Below are 15000 nucleotides of genomic sequence, written 5' to 3' on the forward strand. Positions count from 1 at the left end.
TTATTTATTTGTCTGTCTGTCTCTCTGGTAGCACATCCCACTTTCTGCTGATGTGTGCTTGTTTGTTTATTTCTGTGTGTGTGTGTGTGTGTGTGTGTGTGTGTGTGTGTGTGTGTGTCTGTGTGTCTGTGTGTCTGTGTGTGTGTGCGCGCTCGAGCAAATCGCTATATTTAACTTCGAATCAAATCAGATGAACAACTCGCTTCTTCCAAAAGAGCTCAGTAATTGTCTCTAAATTGGTGGCGCCAAAAATATGACGTTTCATTTTGGGTTGAATCCTAAATAGTTAAATGGAGACCTAATTACAGTTTGGGGTTGACTAAAGAATTAGTAGTTAAACGGAACAGAATTAGTTTGTAATTGAATGAGATAGTTAAATGGAAGTGTTTAATTATACATTTCGGGTGGGGTGGGGGGGGTGAATTAAATAGGTCAATGGAACTGAGTGACGTAAAAGCTTCAGAGGCCGAGACCCAATGCCTCCTGCAGGCGAGAGGGATGTGGGGGGGGGGAGAGGGAGGATGGTAGTGGAAGGGGGGTTGGGGGGGGGGGTTAGGTGAAGAGAGGAGATAGGTGTGAACAGGTCTGGAAGACTCCTCTACAGCGCCCTCCATTTCCTTTGAAGTCGGCAGGACCCGTGTTTTCCCTCAACGCCTTACCTGCTCTAGGAGGGGCGGGGGGGAAGGGGGGGGGGGGCAGCCCGGCAGGGCGAGACAGAGACAGAGATTCAGTATCAGTAGCTCAAGGAGGCGTCACTGCGTTCGGACAAATCCATATACGCTACACCACATCTGCCAAGCAGGTGCATGACCAGCAGCCGTAACCCAACGCGCTTAGTCAGGCCTTGAGAAAAAAAAAACATAAATACATAACAAAGAACTACTACTAATAATAATAATAATGTGTAAGGCACAAAAACTTGATGAAGTCATCTATAAGCGTACAAAAAAAAAATTAAATTAAATAAATAGATTAAAAAAAAACAATTTAAAATAATTTTTTTTTAAAAGGGACAGAGAGAAAGAGAGAGATAGAATGAGAGAGTGAGAGAGAGGGAGAGAGAGACGGGTTGATAGAGTGAAAGAGATAGAAAGTGAGAGAGGGAGATAGAGAGGGGGAGACAGAGAGGGAGATAGAGAGAGGAGAGAGAAGCAAAGAGTAAGAGATGGAGACAGAGGGAGGGAGACAGAGAGTGACGGGGGGTTGGGGGGGGGCAGATAGAGAGGGTGAGAGAGGAGAACGAGAGAGACAGGGGGAGGAGAGAGAGAAGAGGAGGAGAGAGAGAGGGAAGGAGAGAGAGAGGAGGAGGAGAGAGAGAGGGGAGGAGAGAGAGGGGAGGAGGAGAGAGAGCGAGGAGAACGAGAGAGTCGGGGAGGAGAGAGAGAGGGGAGGTGAGAGAGAGGGAAAGCGAGAGAGAGAGAGGGGAAAGCGAGAGAGAGAGAGGGGAGGAGAGAGAGAGAGGGGAAAGTGAGAGAGAGAGAGAGTCATTCCAAGAGGCACTCTACCTGCCAGGTGTGAAGAGGGGAGGGGATGCTGTCTTAAGGTTGTTATCAGGGGGCGTGTAGCCACAACAGACCCGACTCCTCGGGTCACTCCCCCTCGCCCCCTCCCCTTCCCACTCCACCCCCCCTCCCCCCCATCCCGCCCTCTGTCAACACCCCCTCCCCTCCACACCTTTCCCCAACACAGATTGTTGCGGAGACAAGGGAGTGGGGAAGGAAAGACGATAGTGTTGTTGTCCAACAACTCCTGCTGTGCTGTTGGCGTTGTGTTCGCTGTTTGAGAGTTGGTTGAGATTGGTTTTGTGGGGGTTCACATTAACTTGGAAGCTTTGCGATCGGGATTGCTTACTTCTTCTTTTTTTCAGATTTATTTATTCGGGTTTGAATCTGGTTTCGGATTCAGTATGATAATCGACGGGCGTTTGAAATTGGACTTCCATCCAAATAAAAGGTTTTTGTGAGTTCTGGGTTTCAAATCCTGGCAACGGGTGGCAGGTAAAAGGTGGATGTTTTTTCCAGTCTTTCAAGTCTACAGATAGCAAAACTACCGGTGTTTTCATTTTGTGTGTGTGTGTGTGTGTGTGTGTGTGTGTGTGTGTGTGTGTGTGTGTTTGCGTACAGAAGATAAAAGAGAAGAACGTTGAAGACAGTTAGTCCATGGAAGCGTTCAGTAAGTTATGGAAAATCTGAGATGGGGGTACTGCGCTATATAAGCCTACATTTTATGATTATTATTATTATTATTATTTATTACTTTCAAAATGATGAAATGATACGACTCAGACAAGCAGGTCGCTTACTTACCAACTAATTAACTAAGACCCGTTTCCATTGGTAAGAGGTGAGAATGTCGTCCGTCCATTTGTAACGTCTGAACACTCTCGGAATGCTCAACAGTATCTGCACGTACTTCCTAGTCATGCGCAACACACAACAGCTTCTGCTTCCTGTCACGTGGTTCGTGACGTGCACAGAAAGGACAGGTGAAGTGTGTTGGCTCGTCACTGTTGAGACAGGTACAGCGACAGCTCGAGAGGTTTGGGTTGTCAGTCGTGGCGGGCATTGTTGTGCAAATGAGCTGGCTTGTTTGGGGGGGGGGGACAGTGGGAGGAGAGTCTGACTCCCCGCAGCAGCAGGAATGGTGTTTGGGTGACGTGCAGTTTTTGTGTTTGGGTTTGTGTCCGTGCCTGTCTTCATTCATCGCCTGCTTCTGTCGCCGTCAGTGGCGGCTCGTCAGCAGTGTCGTGTTTGGGGGAAGCTGACACATAATGTTCAGAACACGTCGGGGGTGATTTCACTGTATGAACCTTTGTTCTGTCTGTTTTTCTCTGCCTCTTGTCTCCGTCTGTCTGTCTGTATTCCTACCTCTGCCTCTCCTTTCTGTCTCCCTGTCACTGTGTGTGTGTGTGTGTGTGTGTGTGTGTGTGTGTTCCAAATTGACAAAAAGCAGATAACTGGGCATCATTAACGTGCGGGTGCCCATTCGCTCCCCCCCCCCGTCCCCCCTCCCCGTGCATGTACACCTCTCCGGAACACACACCCCCAACCCCCCATCCCTCCCCCCCGCATCCCTCCACCCCCACCCCCAACACCCACATCACTCACTCACTCAACACAGCAGGTAAATTCTCAGTACTGACGTGTTCGTCGCCATGATGAAAGGGGGGGGGGGGGGGGAAACGGATGAAAACACAAAGGAGAGGAGTGTGTTTGTGTGGGAGGGGGTTGGGGTGTGTGTGTCCTGGAGGGGGTGCTGGGGGGAGGGGGGGACACTGCTGTGTCTTATCTGTCCCATCACACCCATCACAGCAACAGCAGCAGCAGCAGTGTGCCGTGAGGGATGAGTGAAGGGGGTGGGGGGCACACATCTCGTGGATCAAAGGCTGAAGGGTCATCACGCCCCCCCCCCCCCCCCATACCCCCACCCACCTCCCACAGCAGGGGACCACCCACATCCTCACCCCCACGTCACTCTCCACCACCACCCACACTCACACCCCAAATCCACTCCCATGTCACTCCGCGCACGCACACACACACACACACACACACACACACACACACACACACACATACATACATACATACACACACGCGCGAGCACCCTCTCTCTCTCTCCCTCTTCCTCTCTCTCTGTATGTCTCTCTCGCTCTCTCTACTCTCTCTCTCCCTCTCTCTCCCCCTCTCTCTCTCAATCTGTCTCCCACTCTCTCTTCCTCTCCCTCACTCTCTCTGTCCCTCTCTCTGTCCCTCTCTCTCTGTCTCTGTCTCTCCCCTCTCTCTCCCCCTCTCTCTCTCTCTCTCTCTCTGCCACCTTCAAACCGGAGTGCAAAGACAATCCAACGTGAACCTTCTTGTCAGTTTCTATTTCGTCTTCATCATCTTCTTCGTCGTCTGCTTCTTCTTCGTCTGCTTCTCCTTGTACCTAACATTATCCTCTGAAATGAAATTTATTCATTTATCCATTCATTCTCTCCCTTCCTCTCCTCTCGTCTCTCTCTCTCGCTCTCCTTCCCTCCCTCCCTGTCTGCCTCTAGCTCTCTCTCTCTCTCTCTCTCTCTCTCTCACACACACACACACACACACACACACACACACACACACACACACACTACAGAGGAGAGCGTACTGATAAAAACGTGTAATGAGAGAGAGCACCACGCACATTGTGCTAAATCACACGACACACCCTCAAAAGGGTGCAAAATTTCATTCAAGCAAAAAATATCACAACTGCGAAAGGCTTCTGCACCGCGATAAAACAAGGGAAGTAATTTGGCTCCGTTGCAATGTCGGTCCAGATGGGAGATAACTTTCCTTTGTACTCGCTTGAACCGCAAACTAATTGTCAAGGAACTTGTTCGTAACCTCGGTGTGTGTGTGTGTGTGTGTGTGTGTGTGTGAAGACTTGTTGCCTCCAGCTTGCCTTGAAAGTGTACGCACTGGTGAGGTCTCATGAACTGTAAGCACTCATCGTGTGTGTGTGTCGGGTTGAGGGAAGATTGAGATCTCTGTGCGTGCGTGCGTGCGTGCGTGTGTGTGTATATATATGTGTGTGTGTGTTCTTCAAACAAAGAACACACGCACACACACACACACACACAGAACACACACACACACACACACACACACACACACACACACACAAAGAACACACACACACACACACACACACACACACACACACGCACACATACACACGCGCACAGAGCCCTCAATCACCAAAGAACAGATAGACAGTCTCCCGGAACAGGAGAGGGAGAGAGGTGAGTGTCCGACAAGAGCGTGACTGCACTCCTAATTACACCGGGGGGGGGGGGGTTTTTGGGAGGGGGGGGATTAGGGGGGGGTCTTTTTTCTCCTTTTTTTTAGGGGCAGGGGGAGGAGAGGGAAATGAGTTTGAACCGGCTCCACCCGAATGTGTGTGTGTGTGTGTGTGTGTGTCTTTGTGGTGCAGACTTTGGGAGGAATGCTTCAATGTTCATCAGAATACCGAAGGCGGTGTGGACATAACGAGAAGAGCGTGGCGTGCAGAATGCCAACCAATGTCATCAACACTACCATGTCGCACACAGCTGATGCGGTTTATACAATCACCGCACGTGAAGATTTAGGAGATGGGATGGCATCGTTTCCCAGTCATTTGGACAGTGGAACACAAGTTAGGATGCGATTGTGTTTTTGTGTTGCTTATGTGGGACCCACGTGCACTTAGACCAGCTGTTTGTATTGAGAATGATTGTCATGTGTGGTGAAGGTGATGACGTGTGTTGTAGACTTTGTTCTGGACTGACACCCTTTACGGGGGGTGTGGCGCTGTGCAGAGTGCTGAAGGGCACACCACCGGCAAATATTTTGGGCCGCTAATGAGGTCAGGCTTCCGTGGACAGTCCCCTCCTAGCTCTTTGCCATCCACAGGTGACTGACCGCATGGGTGGCAGTCTGTCTCTCCTACCCCACCCCCTCTCCACCTCTCTCTGTCTCTCTCTTCCTTCTCTCTGTCTCTGCCCCGCCCCCCTCTCTCTCTCTCTGTCTCCTACCCCACCCCCTCTCCACCTCTCTTTGTCTCTCTCTTCCTCTCTCTGTCTCTGCCCCCCCCCCTTCACCCGCCCCCCTCTCTCTCTGTCTCCTTCCCACCCCCCTCCCTCTCTCTCTCTTCACTGTCCCTCTCTCTTTCCTCTCTCTCTCCCTCTCCCCCCCACCCCCCCTCTCTCTCTCCCTTTCTCTTTCCCCCTCTCTCTAGCTTTATTCATGGAGACACCAATTAATCAGCTTTACAAGAAGCACCAAAACAGATTTACAACAGATAATTTAAAGCACCACATGCTAAGTTTATAACCGTGATCTAAAATGGACACTTGTCTATAAACTGACTGCAATTCTATTTAGAAGAAAAAACAAACCTGTCTCCCTCCTCCCCCTCTCTCCCCCCCCCCCCCCTCTCTCTCTCTCTCTCTCTCTCTCTCTCTCGGGGGGCTGTCAACGGCTGTTGTCTTGTCAACACGCTTATCTAGCGCTCTGTAAGAAACCGAGGATTGTGGCGGACAGAGACTGAGATACGTTTTCAGTTTTGGCAGAGAAGTGGCTGAATAGTCATGCCATCTACTGCTGCCGAGATTAGAGCTGTTTGTGGCCGCTTTTTGCCAGTCTACATCGGCTTTATGCTGAAAAGGGCCAGGGACAAGGCAGCTTCAAGTATCGCCATTGTCACGCTGCGTCGACGTGTGGACGGTGTCGCTTTTGGTTTCCTCCTCTGCTATTTATTCTGGGGCGGTTTTTTACTGCAATGTGGCGACGTTGAAACCAACCCAGGACCAAACCCTCCTCCCAGCAAGGACAATATGAGGCAGACCAGACTTGCCAGTGCAGGATCTTCCCAGAGAGCAAGTCTGGACAGAGCAAGTGGCGCTGGTTCTACGATGCCTACCCCTTCTGCCACAGAACCCACCCTTAGCGACATCATGGCTACCATAAAAGCCGTGAGTGACCAGGTGGGGGCACAGATGGAGACTAAGCTGGAGGAGATGAAGCAAGAGCTGAAGCAGGAAGTGCGAGAACTTAAGGAAGACTATGCTGCTCTGAGAAGTGACCTGAGGGGGATGAGGGAGGAGATGACGAAGCTGCGAGAGGAGAACGAAGAGCTGAAGAAGACCAACAAGGACCTCTGCCAGAAGCTGACCGACTGCGACGCAAGGATTGATGACCTGGAGGGCCGGTCCAAGCGTAACAACCTCCTCTTCTACGGCCTGCCTAGGAGACCCAACGAGACCAGTGCAGACTGCGAGGGCGTCGTGCAGGACCTCCTCACTGACAGCCTGGACATGACTGACGTGATGGAGTTCGACAGGGTTCACCGGCTGAGTTCCAGGCCTGACTCCCCAGTGATTGCTTGCTGTACCTATTACAGACAAAAGGTAAATATCCTGAAAGCTAAGGGTAAACTGAAAGGTACAAATATATTCATTGGTGAGGACTTTTCGAAGGGAGTAAGAGACATCAGACGTAGACTAACTCCGCACCTGAAGAAAGCAAGGCAGGATGGGAAAAGAGCCACGATGGTGTTCAACCATTTACTGATTGATGGCAAAAAATTCACTGTCGATAATAATGATAAACTTGTTGACTTTAAATAGGGAAGTGGCCTGCCCATTTGTTTAAGAAGTGACGCTTTTTCTAATGGGATGGAAAAAAGAACAGTGACACCGGCACTGCCGTCCAGTGTTGGACAGTGTGACACTGAGCTCGCACGTGTTTTTGATGTTGGAAACAGTGTGTGTGCAAGAGTTGACGATGAATGTTCGCGGTGTGTGTCAACGCCTGAAAATGTGGTCTGTCAACATAGGCGCAAGAAAAATGATGTACTGAATCAAAATAAAAGTGCTGCTTGTGTAAAAAACAGTATAATTAAGCCATTGTCTTTTGTTCATTGGAATGTGAATGGGTTGATTTCAAAATTACATGACGGTGACTTTGTTTCATATCTTTGCTCGTTTGACTTTGTTTGTTTAGTTGAAACATTTATTGATGATTTTATACCTTCATTATTCCCTGGATACAACAGTTTTTGCATTCCTGCAGTAAAATTCACTGAAAAGGGGAGGCGATCGGGAGGAGTTGTCTGTCTTGTAAAAGATGTTTATTTTCCACACGTAAAGCAAGTTGATGTAAAATCTAATAGTTTTGATGCATTACTTATTGATAAGATATTATTTGGTATTGACAAAGATGTGTTGTTTGTGTACTGCTATGTACCACCCGAAGGTTCCCCATACTATGCATATTTTGACTGTGAAAATGGAATTGCGTTATTGGAAGATTTTTTGATTGATTGTACATTAGCTTACAATGATGTTTATATCTTGCTGTGTGGGGATTTGAATGGCAGGACATGTAATATTTCCCACCACTGCCAGGGAGTTACAGGAGGTTTAGAGTTTCAGCGAAGAAGTCACCCAATTAGTATTAATAGACGTTCCGAAGATTCTGTTCTCAACAACTATGGAAAATTGCTGTTGAATATGTGTACTGCACTTGACTTGTGTATAATTAATGGAATGTGTCATGGCGACCAAAATGGTTGCTACACTTATATATCGGATAGTGGATGCAGTGTGAATGATTATTTCATTATGTCTTGTGATATGTATGCATTGTTGTGTGATTCATGTACGTTGTGTGTGACTGACAGAACTGAATCCGATCATATGCCTGTGGAACTCCGTTTCGCAGGCCGGGGTTATGAATTGGAAAACACACAGTTGGAAAATGATTTTGTTTTAGAAAAATTTGTGTGGAGTGACGACTTGGCTGATGTGTACATTCATAACATACGTTCAGAAGAATTTAAAGAAAAAATAAACTTAGCAATTAGCCTAATTAGTGTTGATATAAACCAAGCGTTAAGTGTTTTTAATGAATGTATCAAGGATGCTGCTAAACATATGAAGAAACAAATTAGTATCAGTAACAAGTTAAAACCAAAAGATTGGTTTGATGCAGAATGTCGTAGTGCTAGAAAAAATGTTCGCAGGTTGTTAAACAAATTTAGACGTACTCTGGATGTTGATGATCGTCATTGTTTTTGTAAGGCCAGACGGGAATATAAACATTTACAAAAGAGAAAGCGAAAGCAGTTTAATGATACATTGTTGACAGAATTAATTGCTTCTATCAAAAGTCAGAAAGAATTTTGGAACAATGTTCGTAAAATGTCACTTAAAAGAAAACAGCCAGCTAACAATATTACTGATGATGTTTGGTTTGATCACTTTAAAACCCTTCTAACAAAAGAGGTAAATTCTGATAACGTACTGCAGTGGGAACAAGATGAAGATGAAGAAGATTATTTAAATCGTCCAATCTCGGTAGAAGAAGTGATGTTTGCATTAAGGAAAATTAAGAACCGTAAAGCTGCAGGACCTGATAGTATAATTGGAGAATTGTTAAAATATGCCACTGAATCTGACCTGATTTTGAATTTCTTTGTAACTTTTTTTAACTCTTTATTTGACAGAGGAATCTATCCTGAAAAATGGACCGAATCTATTGTTCTACCACTGTATAAAAAGGGCGATGTGAACAATCCGAATAACTATAGAGGAATTTCTCTTTGTGATGCAAGTAGTAAGTTGTATAGTACAATTATAAATCAGAGACTGCAAGAATTGGTAGAAGAAAACAATATTACAGGTGAATACCAGGCAGGATTTAAACACAACTACTCAACTGTTGATCATATGTTTACTTTGATGGCCTTTATTCAAAAACAGTTTTCTTTGAATCGTAAATTGTATGTGGCTTTTATAGATTTTGAGAAAGCCTTCGATTCCATAAACAGAACAATTCTATGGCCTATTCTTTTAAAAACTGGTGTTCGTGGAAAGTTGTTGAAATGTATTATGAGTATGTATGCGGGTGTGAAAGGAAGGGTTAGATGTGGGGGGAAGATGACTGATTATATTCAATGCACTTCTGGCGTAAAACAAGGTGATGTGTGCAGCCCTGTATTATTTTCTCTTTTTATTAACGAACTAACTTCAGAAGTTGTCAGAAACGGAAAACATGGTGCACAATTTACTGGTGAGATTCTAGAGTTATTCATTCTCCTCTTAGCTGATGATGTTGTGTTGATATCTGAAACTGTGATTGGTTTACAAACACAATTAAATAGTCTATCTAGAGCTGCAAAATCACTTCAGTTGAAAGTAAATATGTCAAAAAGTAACATAATTGTATTTAGAAAAGGTGGATATTTAGGAATTAGGGAAAAATGGACTTATAATGGAATAGCGATGCCAGTAGTGAATGTGTATAAATACTTAGGAATATATTTTTCAACAAAATTGAGTTTCACAGTTGCATGTAAAGATCTTGCATGTAGAGCTAAACAAGCATTACTTTGTATTATGAAAAAACTGTCAAGTTTAGAAAATCAATCTTTTGATCTGTTTATTAAATTGTTTGATTCCCAGGTACAACCCATTGTACAATATGGAGCAGAAATTTGGGGTCTCTCTAATGCTGCAGTTTGCTGCGAGAGTGTTCATTTATTTGCACTGAAAAAGTTTCTTGGAGTTACCATGAAAACGCCTAATGATTTAATTTATGGGGAGACAAAAAGATATCCGATACATCTCAATTCCGCAGTAAGATGTATTCGCTATTGGTTGAAAATAACACAAATGGAAGATTCAAGGTTGCCGAAAAAAGCATTTAATATGTTATATGACTTAGATTTGAGGGGCAAGGTAAACTGGGTATCAAAGGTTAGGGTTAGATTATATGAACTGGGATTTGGTTATGTTTGGTTACAGCAGGGGGTAGGGGACATAAAGGGATTTATTAGTGCACTCCGAACAAGATTAATTGACTGTAGATGGCAAGATTGGTCTTATCATGTTCAAGATAGCGATAGGTTTGAGTTTTACAGACAGTTCATTTCTATACACTCTATTCCTACTTATCTGTCAATGAAAATGGATAAGCATTTGAAACATATCACAACCAGGTTCCGATTTGGAATTTCTGACATATTTCTTCATCATTATCGTTATCGAAAGTCCAGTGTCTCTGATCTTAGTTGTCCTTTATGCAGACGTGCTGAAGAAACCGAACTTCACTTTGTGTTGTGTTGCCCTGCTTTGAATGACCTTAGACATGAGTGGATTCCACAAAAATATTATAGACACCCTACTTTATTTCGACTTGCCATGCTTATGTCATCAACTAACGAAACTGTTATAAGACAGTTTGCTATTTACTTATATAAGGCTTTTAAGTTTCGCAGTGTATTATGTAGTTAATTATTATTAGTTGTGCATTATCCAATTTGTGGATTATCATTTGCAGTTTATCATTCACTTCTGTAATTTGTAAGGTTTTGATTTTGAATGTTGATTCACTGTACCCCCTTCATGAGGGGCCATGGCCTTTATTGAATAAACTATCCGTATCCGTATCCGTATCCGTATCTCTCTCTCTCTCTCACCTGTTGCTCCTTGACGACCGTCAACGCCAGTTTCAAGTTTCAACGAGTCGTCAGCACGTGGCTTTATGTGGACATCGTGTGACAAATGACTACACCCGTTTGTAGCTCAGGGAGTTGTGGGGAGGAGGGGGGAGGGGAGAGATGGAGGTAGCGGCCGAGGGATGAGAAAGAGGGAGAATGGGAGAGGGGGGGGGTGTTTGTATGTGTGTGTTGGGGGGGGGGGGGTCCGGAGGGGTGGTGATGGCAGGGTTGACGTTGTGTGTGAGAAATTAGACGGTGAAGATCTCTTGTCAACACTGAGGTATATACATGTTCACATCTAGTACAGGTCAATGATTGTGAACTGTTCGTCATGGACTAAAAAAAAAAAATAAAAAGAGGGCGGCCGTGTTTTTGAGGGATTTTATTTTCATTGCAGAACACTTCTGCACTGTCTACCCCACCTCCACCCCGCCCCTCACTCCACCCCCCCTCCTCTCTCTCTCTCTCCCTCTTCCTCCTCCCCCCTCCTCCAACTATCTCCTCCCCTCCCTCCACCCCACCCCTCCTACGGCGAGCTGACCCTTTCCATTTTCATCGTCTTTTTGTGTCACCAACAAAGTGACTGACCTCTTTGTGGTCTCCCCTGTGTTGGCCCCTGGGGAAAAACAGAAGAGGCAAACGTCAGCGTCTTTCTTTGTGTCTTCAAAGAGTTAGGTTATGCTAAGTCCCTCTCTCTCTCCGCCCAACATATCTGTCGTCTTTGTTGCGTCGAGAAATCTTCGTGTTTGTGTGTGTGTGTGTGTGTGTGTGTGTGTGTGTGTGTGTTTTCTGTCAGTGGCATTATTCGCACACACACACACACACACGCACACGCACACCCACACGCACACCCACCCACCCACACACACACAAAGAACACACACACACACACACACACACACACACACAAAGAACACACACACACACACACACACACACACACACACACACACACACAAAGAAGACACACACACACACAAAGAAGACACACACACGCACACATACACACGCGCACAGTGTTTTCAATCCTACATATCTGTCGTCTTTGTTGCGTCGAGAAATCTTCGTGTTTGTGTGTGTGTGTGTGTGTGTGTGTGTGTGTGTGTGTGTGTGTGTGTGTTCTGTCAGTGGCATTATTCTTTGTTACATCAAAGAACTGCTTGTCGTTTGATTGTTGTACCTCTTCCTCCTCAATCCGAGCTATGTTGTGTCCGTTCTTCTTGCGCGCCCCGCTCTTGGACGTTGCTCCATCAAAGAACACATCGTGTTCTTTCCATCTTCTTCTTCTTCTTCTTCTTCTCCTTCTTCTTCTTCTTCTTCATCTTCATCACCTGTCTCCTCCTTTCATCCTATCATCGTGTGCTTAAACCACGGGGAAGCCGACAGGTCGGAGGTTTTACGTGTTTGTTTGCTTCTTGTTGTTTTTGTTGCATTTTTTGTTGTTGTTGTTGTTGTTGTTTCGGGGTTGTTTTGGTGTTGTTTTTTGTTTTCTCTTCATCTCAAGACATTGCAGGGGTTTGTTGTTGTTGTTTGTTTGTTTGTTTTTTTTTTTGGGGGGGGGTTGTTGGTGTCGGCAGATACATGAGGTTTAGGTGTCAGTTGTGAGGTATACAGAGTTGAGGATTGCTGGTTTTCTGTTTCTGTGATGAAGTGTGTTGAAGTCACATTGCTCCCAGGTGTGAGTGGAAAATCAAACTGTGTGTGTGTGTGTGTGTGTGTGTGTTACAGGAGGTGGTGTTACACCGGTCATCCAGTGACGAGAAGCTGGGTCTGACCCTGTGTTATGGGTCACTGGAGGATGAGGTCACCGATATCTTCATCAGTGAGGTCAGTCACGCATGTGTCTCTGTCTGTCTGTCTGTCTCTCTCTCTCTCCCTCGCTCACCCCTCTCTCTCCCTCCCCCATCTCTCTCTTTCTCTCTCCCTCTCTCCCCCCTCTCTCCCCCTCTTTCTCTCTCTCTCCCCTCTCCCTCCCCCATCTCTCTCTCTCTCTTTCTGTCTCACCCTCTCCAACCCCCTCTCTCCCTCCTTCACTCTCTCTCTCTCTCTCTCTCTCTCTCTCCCCCATCTCCCTCCCCCTCTTTCTCTCTCTCTCCCCCCTCTCCCTCCCCCTCTCGGTCCATCTGTCTGTCAGTCTCCTTGTGTGTGTGTACGCCTGTCTGTGTGTTTCTCTGCATCTATGTTCTTCCAAACCTCTTGCGCTCACATATTTCGCAGAGAAACTCTTCCCACTGTTCGCCTGTGGCCGGAGTGAACGCTAAGGGGCTGAGCGAAGAAGCGGTTTTGAAAATCACCGTGCTTCCGATGTATGTGACCCCCTTCACCTTCACGGAAACAAACGAGTCAGGTCTTTTGATGCGGTGCCGCCCTTACCCAGCTTCCGAAGAGGTCAGCTGATAGGGCGCGGTGTAGGGGGATACAGTTACCCCCCTATCTCAGTTTCAGCCCGGAGGATAAAGTTAAGGAACATAATGTAAAACTGCATATCATCACGGCCGCTGAAACACCCTATAATCCAATCTTTTCTGCCAGCTCCACAGATTGTAGGGGGGGAACACGTTAATTTTACAGCCACGTTATGCTCAGATACAGGGATGTTGCAGGTGGGTGATTTGCGCTGTGGGAAGGGGCAGGGGTGTAAACTGGAAATGGTCTTTTTTTATGTCCTGATAGCAGGCGGTAGAAAGAGGCGGGAGTGAGGGGCAGACAATGTTACGTTGCATCTCCAAGGGACCCGGGGTATGAATGGATGGATATCTAAACTAAACAAAGAAGAGTTTAATAATAATAATAATAATAATAATAATGGATACTTATATAGCACACTATCCAGAAATCTGCTCTAGGTGCTTTACAAAAACACTTTGTTAACATAAAACATTACATCTATGTTACATACACACACCAGAATATGACTACACACACACACACACACACACACACACACACACACACACACACACACACACACACACACACACTGCGTACATACATTTTAACAATACATGTGTATCTAACAGCTACCCTAACATATACGCACACATAGGCAGGCACAAACTTACATAAACGCACGCGTACACAATACACATTCATAATTATACATGCATGTAGTTATGTACACATACATATGTATACATACATAGTCAAGCACAGCTAACGCAAAGGAAGTGGACCTGCCACAATTGAACTTACTGCTGAGGGAAAAGGTGAGTTTTGAGACGAGATTTAAAAGATGCGCGGGAATCAGAGTGACGGAGGTTATCAGGGAGCTTGTTCCACGTCTTTGGCGATTGAAAAGAAAACGATCTGTGTCCATACGTCTTACTTCTGACGTTTGCAACTCACAAATAGGCCCATGGCTGCTTTCGGCTCTTTTCATCAGGACAGTCACACTAACATCATTGGTGCTTCCCCTCGACCTTGGGCAGGTGAAATAATGCTCGCACGTGGCTTGTGCTGCGGTGTACAGGCTTGAAGTTGTGATGTCAATTTGCCTTGCTTTTAATAAACCAAGTCTGTTGTTATTATTGTTATTGTTGTTTTCCTGGGGGTGATTCGCAATGTAGAGTTCTCTACCCCAGTGTGGGTGATTCTCGGATATCTTAGTAAATTCGTGTTGTTTTTCGTGTGTGTTGTTGTTGTTTTTTCAGGGAGTAACTCTTTGGAAAATATTTTAAAAATTTTTTATACAAATGTCTGTTCAAGGAGATAGACTGCTTTTGATGACAATGGTTGAGGTGGTGACTGTTGTATGGTTTGGCTGTGGATTTAGACAGTCGTGGAGGTGTTGAGTTTTGTGGCTTTGGCTGTGGATACTGACAGTGGTTGAGGTGGTGACTGTTGTAGGGTTTGGCTGTGGATACTGACAGTGGTTGAGGTGGTGACTGTTGTAGGGTTTGGCTGTGGATACTGACAGTGGTTGAGGTGGTGACTGTTGTAGGGTTTGGCTGTGGATGATCCCCCGTGGCGGACATACATGTACACGGCTTG

The 15000-nt window shown here is 45.8% G+C and overlaps 1 protein-coding gene across 5 annotated transcripts in view; it reads left to right on the forward strand.

Annotated features, from left to right (window-relative positions):
• Positions 1–15000, forward strand: part of LOC143284891 (PDZ domain-containing RING finger protein 4-like) — a 536817-nt gene that overhangs the window by 456448 nt on the left and 65369 nt on the right. For all 5 annotated transcript variants that reach the window (XM_076592015.1, XM_076592011.1, XM_076592012.1 and 2 more), the window contains one exon: positions 12739–12837. In XM_076592015.1, coding sequence (XP_076448130.1) covers positions 12739–12837 — 99 coding nt within the window. The remainder of the gene's footprint in view (positions 1–12738; positions 12838–15000) is intronic.

The sequence above is a fragment of the Babylonia areolata genome, chromosome 8 (assembly GCF_041734735.1).
Source record: "Babylonia areolata isolate BAREFJ2019XMU chromosome 8, ASM4173473v1, whole genome shotgun sequence".
In the NCBI taxonomy this organism is placed as follows: Eukaryota; Metazoa; Mollusca; class Gastropoda; order Neogastropoda; family Buccinidae; genus Babylonia; species Babylonia areolata.